This window comes from Larus michahellis, chromosome Z (assembly GCF_964199755.1).
Source record: "Larus michahellis chromosome Z, bLarMic1.1, whole genome shotgun sequence".
NCBI classification, from domain to species: Eukaryota; Metazoa; Chordata; class Aves; order Charadriiformes; family Laridae; genus Larus; species Larus michahellis.
The window spans coordinates 64,587,687-64,605,455 of NC_133930.1; the positions used below are offsets into that span (position 1 = coordinate 64,587,687).

General features: G+C 40.3%; 1 protein-coding gene across 9 annotated transcripts in view; it reads left to right on the forward strand.

Moving 5' to 3' along the window:
- The window catches only part of APC (APC regulator of WNT signaling pathway), a 99,541-nt gene that overhangs the window by 21,197 nt on the left and 60,575 nt on the right, over positions 1 to 17,769 (forward strand). For 5 of the 9 annotated variants that reach the window (XM_074570911.1, XM_074570908.1, XM_074570912.1 and 2 more), the window contains exon 2: positions 12,054 to 12,206. In XM_074570911.1, coding sequence (XP_074427012.1) covers positions 12,072 to 12,206 — 135 coding nt within the window. In that variant the 5' untranslated portion in view covers positions 12,054 to 12,071. Of the gene's footprint in view, positions 1 to 453; positions 609 to 12,053; positions 12,207 to 17,769 lie in introns of those variants that run through there. The other 4 variants (XM_074570907.1, XM_074570915.1, XM_074570910.1 and 1 more) reach the window with 1 other exon arrangement.

The window sequence follows — 17,769 nt, forward strand, 5'->3', positions numbered from 1 at the left end:
CTGCCTTCTCGGGGGTTCACAACCCGCCGGGCGGCTGGCACGTCACCCTGCCTGCCTTAACAGAAAACCCTAATTCTCTATTTTACGTCATGGGTGCGCTGTAGGTGGTAACAGGTTTTGGCCGGCGCAGGCCCCCGTGGTGTGCGCGGCTGGGGAGGGCCGCAGCCCTGTCCCGCGGCGAGGGACGGCAGCCCTGCAGGCAGCGGCGCTGCAGCTCGCCGTGCGTCCCTCCCGTTAGCCACCGGGCGGCGGCGTGCCCCGCTCCCCGCCTTGCCAGCCCCCGGCCCCGCCTGCCGCGCTTGGCTGCGGGAGGGCGCCGGTGGCAGTGGCGGTGCCGGTGGGGGTGCCGGTGGCGGTGGCCCGTCCGCCGGGGGCGGGGCGGGGTCGCAGCTGTTCGCTCGCGGGGGAGCCGGGGAGGGGGTGGGGGGGTGGAGGAGTGGGGGGCGGGCTCATCCTCCGGGTCGCGCCGCCCCATTGGCTGCGCCAGGCGGCACGTGACCGGCGGGGCAGTATTGGCCGCGGCGCTGGCGCAGCCGGTGGGCGCGGGCGGGGCCGGGCCGGGCCGGGCGCTGGCGGCGGGATGGAGGCGCGGCGGCCGCGGCCATGGGGTGAGTGCGGCGGCGGCGGCGGCGGCTCCCCGGGGCCGCCCCGCACCCGGGCGGCGGGCGAGGAGGGGCGGCTCCCTGCGGCTGTGACAGGGAGGCGGCGGCGCTGCCGGTGTGGGAGAAGAAAGCGGCTTTTGTGGCTAAAAAAAGAAAAAAAAAAATCCAAAAAAACGGGGCTGCAGGCGCGGAGGGGAGAAAAGCCCCGCGGCCGCGGGGACGGGCGCGGCGTGGAGCCCCGGCGGGCGGGACCGAGCCCCAGCCCGCTCCGCCGGGCGAGGGGCACAAAGCCTTGGCGGAGCCCGGTGGCGGCCGTGCGGGAGGAGGTGCCCGCCGGTGGCACCGGCCCGGCTTTGTTAGTGGCGGGGGGTGCGGCGGTGCCGCCGCTGCCGCAGCGCGTCCCCTCGCCGGGAAGGGCGAGTGGCGGGGGGACGGGAGGAGGGAGGGAAGGAGGGAGGCCGGGCGGCGGCGAGCCGGGCCGGGAGCGCCTTCGGTGCGCCCGGGGATCCGCTGACTTCTTACAAATTTATTTAACATCACAAAGAGATGCCCGGGTCCGCGACTTAACCTGAATGCTGTGGGAAATCTTAATAAATTATGTATGAAGCAGTGGGTCCTTTCTTCCCCTTTGTCAGATACGCAGCTTTTATTCTAGTAATTAGGTCATTGCCAGCAGAACGCTCCTTGCTTTTGCAAAAATGTGCAGCGATTTTTGGAGGACGACGTGTGCTGCCAAATTATTTCACCCTATTCGTTGCTTGGGTCAAGGTTTAAAATTCTTCCCGTTGACTTACATGGAGGACCCCGGCTATGACCTGTAAGGAGCATTTTTCATTTGGTAGGGTTTTCTGCAAGGGATCACTGCAGCCTGGTTTTGACTTGATTTGGATAGTCATATGCTGAAAGATGCCTTTTAAAGGCGTAGCAAGAAACATGCAGCTTCTTAGTTTGCGTGGAAGTCTTTCCAGTAAATTACTGTGCATACATGAATAATACAATATAGATCAATTTCAGTTTTTAAATACCTCCGTGCTCTGCTGTTTGATCTGTTGAAAGAGCTCCTTACTGTTCTTTCTACGCTCTTTTCATTATTTAGTTAATTTTTCTGTTACTTCTAATGCAGGTAATAGATTTATGAATATTTTGTCAAAATTACAGTTCTTTGAAAATGCGTGTAAGCATATGTACTGAAAGTAGGTTGCTGGAACCAGACTCTTCTGTATTTTTCAGGAGACTCAAAGTAACTGTTAAAATTTTTTTTTTTCCCCTTCTCAGTTCTGTTAAATACAATGATGCACAAAAAAGGTTTGATGAAGACAAGTCCAACTCACTGAGCTTAAATTTCTGCTTTTTAGTCAACATGTCCTCAAAACATTTTCTGTATATACGGTTGTTTTTAGAATCATAGATTTCCTGTCTGTCAGTGAGAGAGGCTTTGGATGATGTTAAATTTTAAAACATCAGCTGAAGACTTACCATTTGGAATAATTGGTTTCAAAAGGTAAATTGGTGATACTAGATGTTTCTCCTGTAACGTTTTGTATGTTCGTTACAGTTCCTTAAATATTAGAAGATACAATAGATGCAGAGGTGCTTTCACTACTTTTTTCTGAAAGGAAGGAGGGTGACAGAAGCACAGTGTGATTATGATGATTATTATGGTGATGCTTCTTCCTGTACCTTTTTAAGTCTTAAAAAGAATCAGTATTGCTTTGTGTAACAAGCGGAGTTGTTCCTGTAAGAAGCTGTAGTCACATTCTTAAAAATGGCAGCTTGAATAAAAGATCACTTTTAAATACAATGCTGTGAATTATTTATGAGCGTGGACTTTCCTAAACATCGTCCCTCAAATGCTATCGTGATACTTGCCAAAACATTTGTCTAGAATATTCAGTTATGATAAATGTTCTGATGTGTGTTGTCATAGTGCACTGTTAGTGTATCATCAGCATGGACTAATACAGCATAAATTGGAAATGCACATGGGTTACTTTGGTCTCTAAATTCTTAGTTAGGTATCAATATGTGTCTTAATTCAGGTGGTAATATGTTTATGTTGATGAAATGTGATTAATTTATTTCTTCATCGATGTAATGAAACCCTATTTAAAATAGGCTATACTACTAATGACACGCTGTGACCGTACGTTACTGTCAGTGAAGGACAAATCTCCACTGGTGGTTTTCCAAAATTCGTGCGGGACCTGTGTGAACAGATGCTGCAAGACAAGTGGTCTACTGTTCCATAAAAGTGCTGAAGGGAACCCTGAAGATGACCCTGATAGGTCACCCAGTATGGGGAAATATTTCTTAATTATAAAATAGTAATTTTTCTTTTTTTTTTTTAATTAAAGCTGATTTATTTAGTGTTCGGGGTTTAATTTGTGTTTTCAGTTAAAATAGGAAAATGAAGACCTGTTTCAGACTCTTTAATAGCTTAAACTTTTCTAGAATTGAATCCCTGAAAGATTATGTGAAATATGAAAGTAAACAGGAACAAGTCATAAGCAGTGAGGGCATACACAATTAGCGACAAATAGCAAAGATGATCATCATGAAGAATGAGTGTTCAGGCTTGTGAATCATCCCTGGTCCAATATAAGTTATGATTCAAATGATGTCTGGACTACTTTGTGTTCAATATAGTATTTAAATGCAAATCATGTTTCGTATTTTCACAGTCGTATTCTGAATGCAGCATGACTAACCAGCTAAGGAACTTCCCAACCCAGAATTATAAAGGAAGAAGTGGGGCTTTTTTCTTGGCAGTGTAATAAAAGCTGAACTTGACTGTTCATAGCCTGAAATAATGACTTCTGGATTTCAGTTTTTTTGTATTAATAGGAATGTGGTTTTGATTGTTAGCATTCTTTAGTAAAATCCTGAACATGGGGTCATTTCTGTTTGTCACACACACATGCTTGACCCCCATCATACGTGACCTGTAATGAGGAAGGCAGCCCAAGACTTCAGACCATCATCTTCTCTTTCCTTCTCCTCCTGGTCTTTTAAGGAATGCGGAGAACATGGATCGCTTCTTGTTTCAAACCTTCATCAGCCAAGTTATGTTTTGATTAGGAACAACAGATGATGCTTCTGCTTATGGGTGATGAATACAGGCCAAGTATTGAACTTACGGAGGTATCCCAAAATATAACAGTGGATTGAAAGCTCTTGCCAATTTATGAATTCATTTATGTAAGAACAAAACCAAAAAACCTCTCTACCATACCTCCCCCCCCCCACCCCAGTCGAAAGGATTTAGGAAGCTCAGGTATAGGAACACTTCAGTGTTTTAGTCAGCTGTCCACAAGGATAACCATCATGCAGGAAGTGGATAGAAAAACTAAGAAGAAAATCCTCTCGATGCAGCTGACGTTTAGAGAAAATCATGTGGCTTCCTTTTAAAGGGACTAACCTGTTCACACGTTTTATTAGGATAACCGATAACAGTAATGGCTTTTCATCTGGCCCTTGTTTTTTTTCTACACAGATGAAATACCCAGGAATTCAGAGGGTACCTAATCTAGAGATTACCATTTGGTGTAATTTGTTGTGAATTTTTTTGAATGTCCACTTTTGCAAATTTATTAAAAGGAGTAGCGTTATGTAATTTGCAGTTCACTTTCTCATGTCAAAGCCCTTGTTGCTAAAACAAGCTGATGGAGAACGGTTTTCTGTGATGGCTGTTTTCTGCTCCTTCCTGCGTCTCTCTGATGACCCGAGCGTGCTAATGCCGACCAAATGGGAACATGAACAGAAGGTACCAGATCTGCTGTTCCACTCACAGGCAATTCTCATTCAGTATAGAATGACTATTTTCTTAATTCTCTTTAACCAACCACACCCAAAGCTTTATAGCACTTTCAGACTCCTCGTTGTATTTGTGTGCCCACATAGCCCAGATGAGGAAAAACCAAACAAAACAGGCTGCTTTCTAGCTGCTACTGACTAGAAGTTTTGGGGTTCGTTCTTAAATGCAGGTAGGGATAGGAGGATTAAATATGCTGGCAACAAAAGCCATTTTAATAAAGCATAGGCTTATCACTAGGTGGAAATAGCATAGGTCAGTGTGATGCTGCGGAAGGCAGAAATATAATTTTTCTTCTCTGTCTGGAAAGAATCAGTATAACAGGCTTTTACGATCTCGGGTCGATGGCGTATTTTTCAGTGAGTAGGAAAGGAGTGTATTAAACAATGCCTATGAAGGATAAACATTTTTAAATCGGCAAGCCTGGAAAGCTTGCCCCAAACTGAAGTGGGTAAGACAGTCCCTGGCCTACTGATACTCACTTTTGGTAAGTTCCTAAACACAGCACTTGGAGTGCTGCTATTTTACCAGAGTCGAAAAAGGACAAGCAGAAGGATATTTACATATAAACCATTAAACCTGAAGACAAGCTTCAAACAAAATAATGGAAAGTATGATGCGGGATTCAGTCAACAGAGAAATTGAATTAATGCAAATTGACATGGGTTGGTACGTTCAAAATAAGAAAGGCCAAAAAAAACCCTCGCTTTATTCTCATGAGTGTACTGATAAAGGTAGCTGTATGAAAATGGTCCATTTAAGGCTGACGTTAGTCAGTGGGGCTGGCTTACCTTAGAGCAGCTGTGACGGATTTTTGTCCCCTGTCTGTCAGCCTTGCCCCTCTTTTGGAAATAGCCGTGTTAACAGCTGCCGCACCATTGTGGTTAATGGCCCAGCCTAGTAAAACCAGCACCTATTTCAGATTACCTTGGTAGTCATGCAGTAATCTGCAGTGGTTGAGGCAGCTGCCGCTTGAGCAGCTGAGCCCTTGCCTCCTCCCTGGGTGGGAACCTTGCGGAGATGGGTAGGGAGGACAGCTGGGGGCAGGCACAGGGGCAGTCTGCCCTGCCCGAGCACTGACCCCTTCCAAGTCAGAACCCCTAGACCTACTGCTGCAAAAAAAACCCTGTTTTTAAATGTATTTAAGCTAAACTAATTGGAAAAATCTCATGACGGTATGACTGTTTTTCTCCCTGAATTCAGTGTGTTATGCCCTTGAGACAACAATTCCCCATTAGTCACATGGGAATGAATTGACAGAATGGTAAAGAATAATAAGGACAAGGTATTGGGCTCAACACTAAAGAGTTGGGTAAAATTTGTGCATGTAGAAAGAAATCAGAGTTGATGGTCCTTTCCAACCTCAGTAGTCTAGATATTCATAAGCAATTCTAGAATTATATTTTAGATAATATAATCTAGATATTGATGAAGATTAGATTCAACGATTACAAGTTGTTATATTAAGAAGATAAACTGCATTGTGAAAAATCTTCAGTTACAGAGTGCAGGAGCGCATCTGCTTACTGGTGGTGGTGGTAGAATGCTAAATTCTGTTTGATTATTGGAGAGTTGAACATCTGATTTACTACTGTCAATGAAGTTTGTAATCCAAAATCAATTACATGAACAGGGGCATTAATTGACATTGGTGTTTTTTGGATTGAGCCTTATTGAAGAAACTAGTTTTGCCTTTTCTTCACTGAGTTTGATGTCTGAAGTAGCCGTACAACTTATTTGCTAACAAAACTCCAAAATAATAATCACCCTCAGGCAGTTAATGTGGGTGACAGAATAGTTATTCCATTGAAGAGTTCTAAAAATGAAACAAATAGGTTGTAGTTATCTAAAAACGTTATCTAGCTTTACATATAGACAGTGCCAGGTCTCTGTTGTTGAAAAAACATATGGTTTTATATCTTAGATTATTCTTAGCCTTTGTTCTGAAAAGACTAAGACTAATTTGTTCAAAAAAAGTTGTTTCTTAAAAATAGGATGCTCTAGTAACAATGATGGCTTTTATGGATGAAAAGAAGATAGTAATGGAAGCCTGAAATATTTTCATAAGAAGATTTAATTAATATATTGCAAATTGTTGGAGTTCTTAAGTAGGACCTCTTTAGGGCATGTTGGGTATGTATGCTTATTGATTTAAAAGAAAAAGGCTCTGATAAATAAAAAAAATTCAGTTTTCAGAGAAGATTGCAGTTTTTTTCCTTTTTTCTTTTGGGATTTGAGATAAAAAAGAGTGCATCTAAATTCCTGATTTCTTGGCAGTTGTTACTGGTATAGTTCTGTTAATGTACAAAAATGCATATCTAAATCTTAACAGTATGTTTGCATAAATTTAGGCTTCTCATTAATTTTGATTTTAGTGTGTAAAGGAGTTATATCCAGCTTGAAATTCTTCTTTGATGTGTATATTCATGCAAAGTGCTGATTCAGTAAAGCGTGAAATTTCTTGTTGTCATTTCACCTTACTTTGATAGGAGATGGAGAAGAAACCTCTTAATGATGAGAAATATGGGTCAGAGAAGTAGGAGACCTACCTTTTGGGCACTTCTTATAATGAGGGAATTAAATTTCAAAGTTTCTGTATTCCAAGAGGGTTATTTCTTGGAGTAAATCTCAAGAAAGGGGTATCGCCATTCCTCCCTTTGAATGGTGACCGCTCTGCGAAAAGGAAACGCAGTTAGAGTGAAAACGGGAGCTTGACTGAAGCACTGTAGTGAACTTTACAAAGGTGGGTTCTGTTGCATGCATCATGCGTTTTCCCTGGGACTGGGTAAAATGTGAAATGGGTGTTGGAGGCCAGAGCTGTTCCTCTTCCCTTCCTCTCCAGTCCCCCCCACTCTAGTGGTTTCATACAGAGGAGGTGGGGAGAAGAGTCATTTATTCTAGATTCAACCAATTCTGGCCCTGGTAATCTTGAATATGTTTGTGTGTGTATGTGCGGTAGTACGGCTTCAGGCTACTGGGACATGTGTAAACTTTTCCATGCTTTCCTTTTGACTGGTTACTGGTTACTTCTGCTGTGAAGTAATCGTGAGGTGATACGCGGCTGTGAACAATGTCTGGCCAAGAGAGGGTCTAGAGTTTGTCTCCTTCCCCAAGGCAAGTGTTTTGCCCACTGAGAAATTAACAAGAAGGGGGTACATCGATACAATCAGTTTCTATTGACGCCACTAATTCTATGTTTAAAAAAATTTTTAAGTAATTTTTTTGTACTCAAATAATTTGGAGCGTAAATCCAAGGATTAGTTTTGGGACCCGAACTCTGATCTGATGTGTCTAGTTTGAGGCTATTGGTAAAAAACTGTTTGCAGAAGAGAGGCAGATTTTAATTTTTAAGGTGTTAGCTCAATATACGTAGAACAGCTTGTGTGTAATGGAGCCTTGCGATTTCACTCTACAAGCTAAGTGCCTGGGAGGTGTCACGGTGTTCAGTGTCAGGAAGCCTAAGCTGCTTTGTGGTCATGCATTACCTGTGTCTGTTTCCCCCATTTTAAAGTTCAATAATGCTGTCCTTTGTGAAATGCTTTGGCATTTTATTATTTCAGGAGAAAAAGATACAAATATCTTGGACATAATGAAAATAAATACAGTATTCTTCTGTATTGAAGTTTAGGAATATGGTATTGGATTTCTGAAGCCCTAAGTCCAGTTCCTTCCTGTGCGGTGAGCTAGGCAAGGATGTTGCTGAATTTACAACTTCTAATGGATGCTGCCAGCCTGTGTTGATAAATGACCAATTTATACCCATTTGTTCGGTGTCAGTATTGTGTTTTAACATAAATATTGTTCTCTCTCTTGAGTGTTTTCCCCTCCCTAATAACAAAGTGTATCCGTGTTGTTCCAGTCTTTGTTGCTGAGGCAGCAAAAGCTTGCTCGTCAAGCCTCTTCTCGTATGAGAGACCCTCTAGTCCCCTGATCACTTAGTATCTTTCTCTGCGCCCACGTATGTTCACTTTTCTTACTCGAGTCTTTATAAAATGACTTGATAATTCCGGCGATGGCGTTTCCTTTCTTTGTGCCGGTCTGGTGTTGGCAGTGCCGGGGGGCCCTGCAGTTGCTTCTCACCACTCGCTGCTTCCAGGTGGCGAGATTCCTACACGAGTGACCTTACGTTGTCATACTCATTTAATTCCACCCTGTTTCTACTGCTCCATTTCTCAGTCCGTCGAACTCCTCGTGTATGACACGTAGTCCTCTGGCCTTGTGAACCCTCTTGAATTTATGGGAGGAAGTTTTGATGCCACTTCTTGTGCCAAGGTCAATAATGAAACATTTAAAAATACCTGTCACAGACTACTTTTGGGGGAACTTTGCTAACAACCAGCCTCCATCCCAGCAATTTGGCTTGCAGCACTGCCCGGTGTCATCTTGTCTTTGAGCTGCTCCTTACCACGTACAGTTTTCCTGCTGATCTCTGTTACAGCCGTGGCTGGTTATGTGGCACCGTGTCAAACACCTCGGTGCAGCTGGGGTTGGTGAGACCCATTATTTCTAAAAAGTACTATACTTTTTTATTATATTTACTAAAAAATGCTTTACTTTGACTTAAATAGTAGTCCTTCCTTCACAGGCAGGAAAAAGGAGAATTATCTTGGAGGGCCAGGGATGTAGGTATGCATCTGCGTTCCCCCAAGAAGTCCAGAAGCCTCAGCCGGTGGCGTGGCAGCATTGCTAGTAGAAGCAGATGCTTAGGTGGCTCACAGCATATTGCTAACGTGAGACTGGCTGCCTTCGGTCCGGTTTTCAGTGCGGATGTACTGACTGCAAGCACACTTTGACCAAACCTCGCCATGCTCCCAAGGTAGGATGTAGGCTTTTTTTTTTTTTTTTTCTTAACCCCCCCCTAAGAGGTTCTCTTTAAAATTGTTGCCAAATTCTGAGGTGTCGATGTGAATGCCCTGGCAGCGGAGAGCAGCTGCCAGGCATTGCTGCGATTCCGACCAGTGGCTCCGCGGCTGGCAGAGCTGCAGTCAGGCAGCCCGGCTCCTCCGGATGCCAAACCGGCAGGAGTGAGTTTCTGCCTGGGGTGGTGTCGCTTATTGCCCGTTTGGGCATCTGTTTAACATAAAAATGAAGATGTTTTGGATTACCCAGCTTGTGGTAATCAGCTAACTCAAATGTTGTTTTTTTTATCTGAAAATCCACAGAGTAAAGTTTTGACATTTGAATAAACCGGGAAGCGACTCCTAGTGTGAGGCAGAATGCTGTCTCTTAGTGGTGGTGTCCTACTTCCATGTTATGAAAATGAAATACACAAAGGAAAGCTTAGGAACTTAGATCAGGAGGGAGGGAAGTCAAACCAAACCTCCCCTTCAGAAAATGGATCCTTACTCATTTAACATAAGCACACTTCAGCTTATTTTGCATTTAAAATATCAGAGCTGTGCAGTTGCTGTCTTTCTACTGTAGCTCCTCCCCCTTGTTCAGTTTTCTCCATTTTCTTTGTTGTGTGTATGCATCTTGTTAATGTGGCTAATTGTTTTTCATTCCAAATCTGCGCATGAGAATTCCTTAGTGTGGACAGAAAATGGGAAACCTTTATTACTTTTTTTTATCACTACCTGTTCTTTCATACTGATCGTTAATTAAAATGATGGGATAAAAAGAGATTCTAGCTAGAATCAAAATGCATGTCAAATACATGGCACGCATTAGTTTCTGTAAATTAGAAGTAAATTAATAAATGTGTGGTATACTTGTTGAAACAAACAGATTCTACCAATATTACAACACAATACTAATTTGTGGCAGATAATGTAAAATTGTTTTCACTTCCGTCTGCCTTTCCTTGGGCTTGTGTGGAATTGTCCATGTAGTGTATGTTCTGAAAAGAAATGTGAACTACAGCTGTTAGTTTTATTAATAAGAATAGAAGCGGTTACTTTCTAAAAAAAATCCAGCCGTACATGAAATGGAACAGAAGCAGTGTGCCCTTTTTGATTTTTTTTTTTTGTTTTGTTTTGTTTTGTTACAAGTCTCTGTGACAGCTCTCCACCTTTTAGGTGAAGCAGCCCAGTGATAAAAGCACAGAACTCACAGAACAGAGCAGCTGATTCAGATTGCCTTAATTTCTCTAAAAATGAGGTCTCCAGTAAAGCATGACCAAATTTTGAAACAGAAACTTGTTAGGGATTTTTTGTCTTCAGCTTATTGGTAACATCATGGAAATCATAATTCCGTAAGTGGCAGGCTGCCTCCTTCTCCTGTCTTTGATGATGACAGGTGCTTAGGCCATGCAGACTTGCTTCTTGAAAAGGAAATAAGCTAGCCGTGTCAAATGCACTACAGCTTTTGTTATTGTTCCTGTCTTCAATGGTGTATTTTCTTTACATTTTGTTGAGTTTAAATGTAGAAAGATTGAACACAGTTTTCAAAATTTGTATTGGGGAACTAAAACCTTTTTGAATAATTTTTCCTATTTTTTAGTGGGATGGATAGTTTAATTAAGATTTGGAAGAGCAAAGTTGATTACATAAGGAGTTACACAAGCAGTAAGGTCAAAGGCCTAGTGAGAGGATACACAGAAAGTGCTAAATAAGAGCTTTTAATTGTTTCATCTTTTCCAAAGTGCTGCAGTAAAGGTGAAAGGGAATGTTGGCCCATAAGTAAGTTTTTTTTTTTTCTTCCCTTTGAGTTACAGGCCGCATACTTAGGAAATTCCCGCAATGACTTTGGAAGGGTAACTTGTACACATATGAAGTGCTAGGCTTCCTTATATTCCCTTGAATGGCTGATGAATAGCAAATTCATAGCTTCAACTGTAAACAGCTTCAAACACGGTTAGCCATGTATTAGTTAACTCACGTTGCTAGATGAACAACTGATGATTTTTGGTTTGGAAAGTGGGAAACAAGTTGAATTTCTTAATTTAAATTGGAGTATTTGTTTCTTTCTCCATTGTAATACCTGAATAATTGTGATGGCATTCGAGGACTGTTATATTACCCAAAATAATATGGGATATCTAGATATCAAGAATAGCCTTTTATCTTTTTATTTTACCATGCAATATGACCTTTCTTGTGTTGAAATTTTTAATCTTTATGCCTGGGAGGGTATTTTTACAAAACGCTTGATTACTACTACATTTGATGTTGCCTTTTAAAAGTCCTCAGTATTTACTGTTTGCCTTTCATACAACATTTCCTTCAGTTTGTGCTCTTCCTAGGAATTTTGAACATCTGTGACTATCTTTTGTTTCATAAAATATGTAGGCAGTCAGCATCTTTTAGGTATGGTTGACAGTGCTTGTTATCTATCCAAAAATGGTTAAATATAGTCTATTATCTGCATAGTTTCTCAGTGTTAGAATTGAAATGCTGAAGTAAGGATGCTTTTTATGATGCTATGATTTTCTTTCATGTATTTTGTCTTACCCTAATACCTAATGCAATTGTTAATGAATTTCTTCCGTTTGCTTAATCATGTGTATCAAATGGAAGCCCACCAAAAAAAGTCTTTGAACTGACGTTAGTTCTAGGCATTAATAGTTTGGTGTAATGGATTTAAATTAGATGTTTAAAAAGTTGAATGGTAAATGGGAAGGACAGAGAGATAATTTTATGGTTAGACAATTTTTTTTTTCTAAAATGTTTAAATTTAATGTTTTCTCTTACTTTTTTTAGGGCTGAGGGTAGCCCAGGATGGCCGCAGCTTCATATGATCAGTTGTTGAAGCAAGTTGAGGCATTAAAGATGGAGAACTCCAATCTTCGGCAAGAGCTAGAGGATAACTCAAATCACCTAACAAAACTGGAAACCGAGGCATCTAATATGAAGGTATTGCAAGCTCTATGCCTGTGCTCATCAGTGTTTCTTTTACTGCCTTTTGTGTCGTGGACTGGTAGTTGCTTAACAAGTTTTGTGTGCTTTTAGATTCCCACAGAAGTCCTTTTGCAGGCTGTGTAAGGGAAAACTATCAAATCTACTTAGTGAAGAATTTTTTTTTATTATTCTTTTTTAAATTTTGAAAATGGAAATATTTCAAAACAGTTTTTTAGAAACAGTGTCCATTTTTCATAGCTTCTCTTTCTGGTGTGTCATGATAAGCACTACTGTGTTAGCACTGCTGTACTTAGCAGCAGGAAGACCAGTCTGCTGACGTAGTTTGACAAAGCAAGTATTGTTCAGCTTTTGAAAACATGGGAGAGACTGGAGGTTTTCAGTGTTTTAAGGTAAGTTTAAAAATTTTGGGGTTTACTACAGTTACAATGTTTAACCTCCCCAAAAGAAAAGTGAATTTTAAAATAAGACCACAAGTTCTCCAGCCTCTCCCAAAGCCTGAATTCATACTTAATAATTTCACCCAGATCTGTCCATCTGGTGTTTATTGGCTAGGTGTAGGCCTTCAGAGCCACCTGTCCAAGGGGAAACACTAGGCTCAGCTGGAATTTAGATGGATTTTGATCAGTAGGAAGGTACGTACACAGCTGCATTCTTGTGATCTATGACACTGAACAACACAGAATTTCACAAGCATTATAGCTGCATTACTGTGGTGTTCTTTCTAAGCTGACAAATCCTGCGTTTTTTTGCTAACAGCCAGCAAAATCAGGCTGCTTTTGGTACCTTAGATAATGCGGCTCAGAAATCGGTGGTCTCTGTAAGTACTCCTGTACAGGGTAGGCGTATTCTAAATACTAAACAACATTTGTATGCCCATCTCCTTGCTTTCCGATCTTCATATCACAGACCTGCTGTTCCTTTATCACTGATCTTTATTTTTTATAATGTGGTAATCTGATGAATATAGCAATTAAGAATACTTTGAACTGAACTTCCTTTTCCGCCAGCATGTGGCTTGTGACCTGTATATTCACTGTAAGAAGAAAAATTTGCTTGTGTTCTGAAGCACTGTCACTAGTTACAAGACTTGAAAGAAGCACAAATTTTTCAGATACATTTAATCCTCGCATTGCAGTGTAAAATGAAAATGGCTGTGCTACCTAAATTGAAATGAAATTATAGTCCTTTATACCAGCTATTTAAAACAGTGCTTGGCATTAGCTGCTGTGGTAAAAAAAAAAAAGTGTGCTTGCTCAGTTATATATCTGAAAGCTAGTTCTATCATTTATGCTGTTTTTCTTAAGATAATATAACAAATTTGTCAGTAACTCCTCTTCCCTCCCTGTCATTACAGCCTAAAATAAGGGAAGAATAGGAGAGATGATCTTATAGTTTGAAAGAGTGAAAATGTCTTTTTTTCCTTTCTTTGTCCCTGTTCAGTTTTTTCTTTTTTTCTTTTTTTTTTTTTTTCTCTTTTTTACCCCTTTTTTCTAGCATTTGTGCAAATAATTAAATTTCCACTGACCTAGAGACAGACCAGCTGTATAAGCTGGTCTCTAGGGCATTAATTTGGGATGTGGAACAGCTTTCTGTCTTTACTTCAAACCTGGCAGACCACCAAATGGAAAGTGGCTCTATTGCACTGCACGGAGGAGTGCTTATGAGCATATTCAGTGTAGAGGTCGCATTTTTTTCTCTCCTGAAATGCCATTCTGGATCTAAGGGATTTATCCTTAAAAAAAACCTTGCAACTCAAATATCAAGCTCAATATGTTTCTCTTCATGCGTGGAGAGGAGATTGTTCAGATTAATTTGGTATTTTTTTTAATCCATATTCTATGAAGAAATCCTAATCAGCTGTATTCCTCAGGAGTGGTTGCTCCTGCACTTGAACCAAGAGGCTGTTTCTTTCACCTCTTTGTTTCAGATGTGTTTGGAAAGGGTTGAAACCTAGCTTTGACTTGACTTGAACCTGAAGGATGGTATGGGAATGATCTTGGAGTCTGAGTGGAGTCTGGGAGTGAAGTTTGATGGGGATCATTGCAGGATTCTCTTTAGTCAGGAGATAATTTTAGTTTTGCAAGCTTTTGGAGGACGTATGCGGTGGCTTTGTTCCACTGAGAGAAAATGCATGGTTTGTATTGTTCCAGTGTCATAATTAGGGATAATTACAAGAAAAGTAATTAGAAGAACTAGAGCAGGGAGACCGAAAGCCCTTTGGCTACCATATAAGCAGTTAAAACTCCCAAGTATTTTGGAAAAACGATCCTTTGGGAGCATGTAAGTGTCACAGAGACCTAGCAGCCCCTCCCACCAAGTAAAATCCCAAATATTAGTGGGAGAAGGGGAGCAGGAGTGGAGAAGACAAGCTGGGGTTCTGTGGCAAACATCAGTGTTCTTGCACCATGAATTTTGATCTGTGGGCTAGTGCAGAGACATCTCACAGCGGTCCTTTGGACTGCTAAGGTGTTTGCTTGTGTCTCTTCTTTGGCCTTATGTTCTTTAGTTGTCTGTGAAAGGCAATAGTTAGAAAGGGCATTTTAAAGAAATTTGTTTTGGAAGTAGTAGTGTTAAAATGTTGTGTAAGTATGCCTCATCTTTGTAATCGCTCCATTTCAGAAATGTAAGGTGCTCATACTGGAATTAAAAGCTTAACATGAGCTCATCTTGCACATGCATTTATTATAAACTACTACTGACCTATATAAGAACAATGTCTGAATGCTTCATGGTTAAAGCTAAATTTCATATTTAAAAGTAAAAGCTGTTCATTTGCTGACCAGAAAGCAACATAATGGGTAAACAAAGATAAATGCGGTAACAGGGGTGCCAAAATGATTAGTAAAACAGTGTCCACTTTGTTTTTTAATTTGTGTTGTCCTAGGGATTAACTGTTCAAACAAAAAAAATCCCTCGGAGTATTATGACTAACTTGGGAAATTCAGTTGTTACTGTTGGCTTACTGTCAGATGAAATACAGCAGTTCAGTATGATAAAATCTTGTGTCTAAATCAACAAATATGCTGTTTGATGGTCGATGAAATAATGATGTTGGCCCATAAATGAAGAAAAACTGTTTCAGTGTCTAGATGTAGATAGTAACAGTAACTGCATAAAACACAGGCTACGTACAGATTTAGGAAAAAAATGAACATAGTTTTATTTGAATTCAAAGCCTGCAAAATTCCTGAAGAGACAAAAAGCAGTCCAACGTCAGCTATACTACTTTGTGCAGTCTGACTTTTTGTCAGACTCTCCTGCCTGGTTCTTTTTCTTGTTTACAAGCCAAGTATTTTTCTGCTAAGTATGGCTTTTTTTTTTTTTTTTTTTTGTCATAGCTAACTCATGTCAGCATTTTTCCCCATGTAAAATTTTGGCGGAAATAGGTATGTGTAATAAACTTCAAGTACTCAAGAAGTAGCAAAAGAGTAACGTCATGCTTGATTTCCACACTCACTCTCTGAGTGCTTGGATTTTGCAGTAGATGAGTAATGTGTCTTATCTTGTGTAAGAAAGCCATTTTTATTATATGCGGTGCTCTGTGGGCATAGCGTTCTCTCTTTTATCTTTGTATAATATACTTAAAATTATACTCCAGATATGATTTTCCGGCTTAATGTCCTCTGTATTGTGTTCACACGTGTCGATAATAAAACAGGAAGACTGTCAGTAGAACTGATGCAGATTTCTTGAAATTTTTTGAGAAATGTTCTAACCAGCTAAATATATACTGTAAAGAAACAAGGTAATGGTTAAACTCTTGTTCTCAGAAAATCACGAGCTGCTTATTCATGAGATTTTTTACAGGTTTTTGTTTTGTGGAGGGTGGTTTTTTGGCAGATTGTTGTCCTCATATAAAGGTTTTAGTTTTAATAATTTTCCTTGGATTTTTGGGTTGTCATTTTGTTTGTTTGTTTGTTTGTTATAAGGAATTCAGGTTTAAAAGACAAAGTCCTAGAAAGCTAGTTACTATGATGTCCAGTGCAGGTCCAAAGAGTGGTTTATTTTTGACATGGATGCTGTTTGTGGGTTTCTTCCACTAATTAGGTAATAAACCTTGTGATGCTATTATGTTGGATTGGAATGGATTTTGGCTAAATAAAAAAGCAAGTGCTAAGGTATTTTGAGGATTTTTACTTTTGTACAATGTTAAGCTAAGATAATCAAATGTGGTTGCAAAAGAGATTTTACGCCTATAGAATACATTATTCCAGATGTACTGCAGTGTTCTGCATACTTTGCGAGGTTGATTTATTGATACTCAAATTAACAGAATTAAAGGTAAAAATGTGATGTGCCTGTTTTTCGTCTTGTTCCTGTCATGATCTATTTGTGAGAATATGAGAAGATTGTATCTTATTAGAACTGAGTGTGGTTTTGTAATTAAATATTATTAAGTTGCATTTTATTTTATCTGCAAATATGACTTCCTGTAATATATTTCTATGACTATTTAAAGGGATGAATATACGAATCCTTAGCCGGCCTAGCAGACTTACTAGCAAGATGGCAACTTAACAGTTACAGTAGCTCATTTGTCTCATTAAAAAGAGGGAATCTGAAAAATATACTGCTTCCAGCTTGGACTTTGTTAGCATACATTTGTTTATAAAAACAGAAGATTGATGTTCAGAATGTTCAGGAACTAGCTGGCTTGCAGTGCTTTGGTGCTCTGTTATGCTTTTTGGACGTGAGCTCTTTGTCAGCCTTGTGTGGAAGTAAGCTGTAATAGTTAGGAAAAAAAAAAAAAGAGTGCTGGTCCTTTCCATCAGGTATACCAGTGGCTGAATCACGTAATTTTTTTTAGACGTTTACACTTGTAGTGACATAAGATTTCAGATGCTATTGGCATCCTTTATGCCCCTTGCCTGAATTTTCAGTTTTACTTTAAAATGGCTACTGAGGGGTTCTCTCTTTCAGAATGTATGACTACTTTTATCAGGTGTCTCCTTGATTAGGTAAGCAGTGATCACGTTTTCTTTTAACTCACCAAACGCCGTTTTATGGTCTTACAATCTGCTTAGCTACCACTTCATAGTATTCAACCTTGAAAACCTACTTTATTCTGATCAGCTGTCTCTGATCATTGGTGTTTGATGATCCTTATTGTAAAGCATAGAAGGTGCTAGGACATGTTTTTATAAATGGCATGGGAATTTTTATTTCAATGTATCTTGGTAAGCCACGTCCTTGCAAATTAAAATTTGAAGCCTGACATGTTCACAGAGACCTCTGATACATACAGCTTATCAGTTTGTCATGTGCTGTATACATATGTAGTGTGTATCTATCTATCTGTAATGAGGTTCCTCAAGTAGATAAATACACTTAAGAGATTCCCATGTTTGCAATCACATCTTCAGAAATCTAACAACAGTTTTTCTTCTAAGGTACAGGAAATTATACATTTTGCTGGGGACACTTTCTGTGTCAGATAACAGGATTTTCCCGTCTCTTTCCAAAGGGAGAGTGTTTTTAGCTTCATCTTGCTATTCCCCTTTTTCCTTGGTTGGTTTTTAGTTGGTATCACACATAGTAAAATGTTTCACCAAGGCAT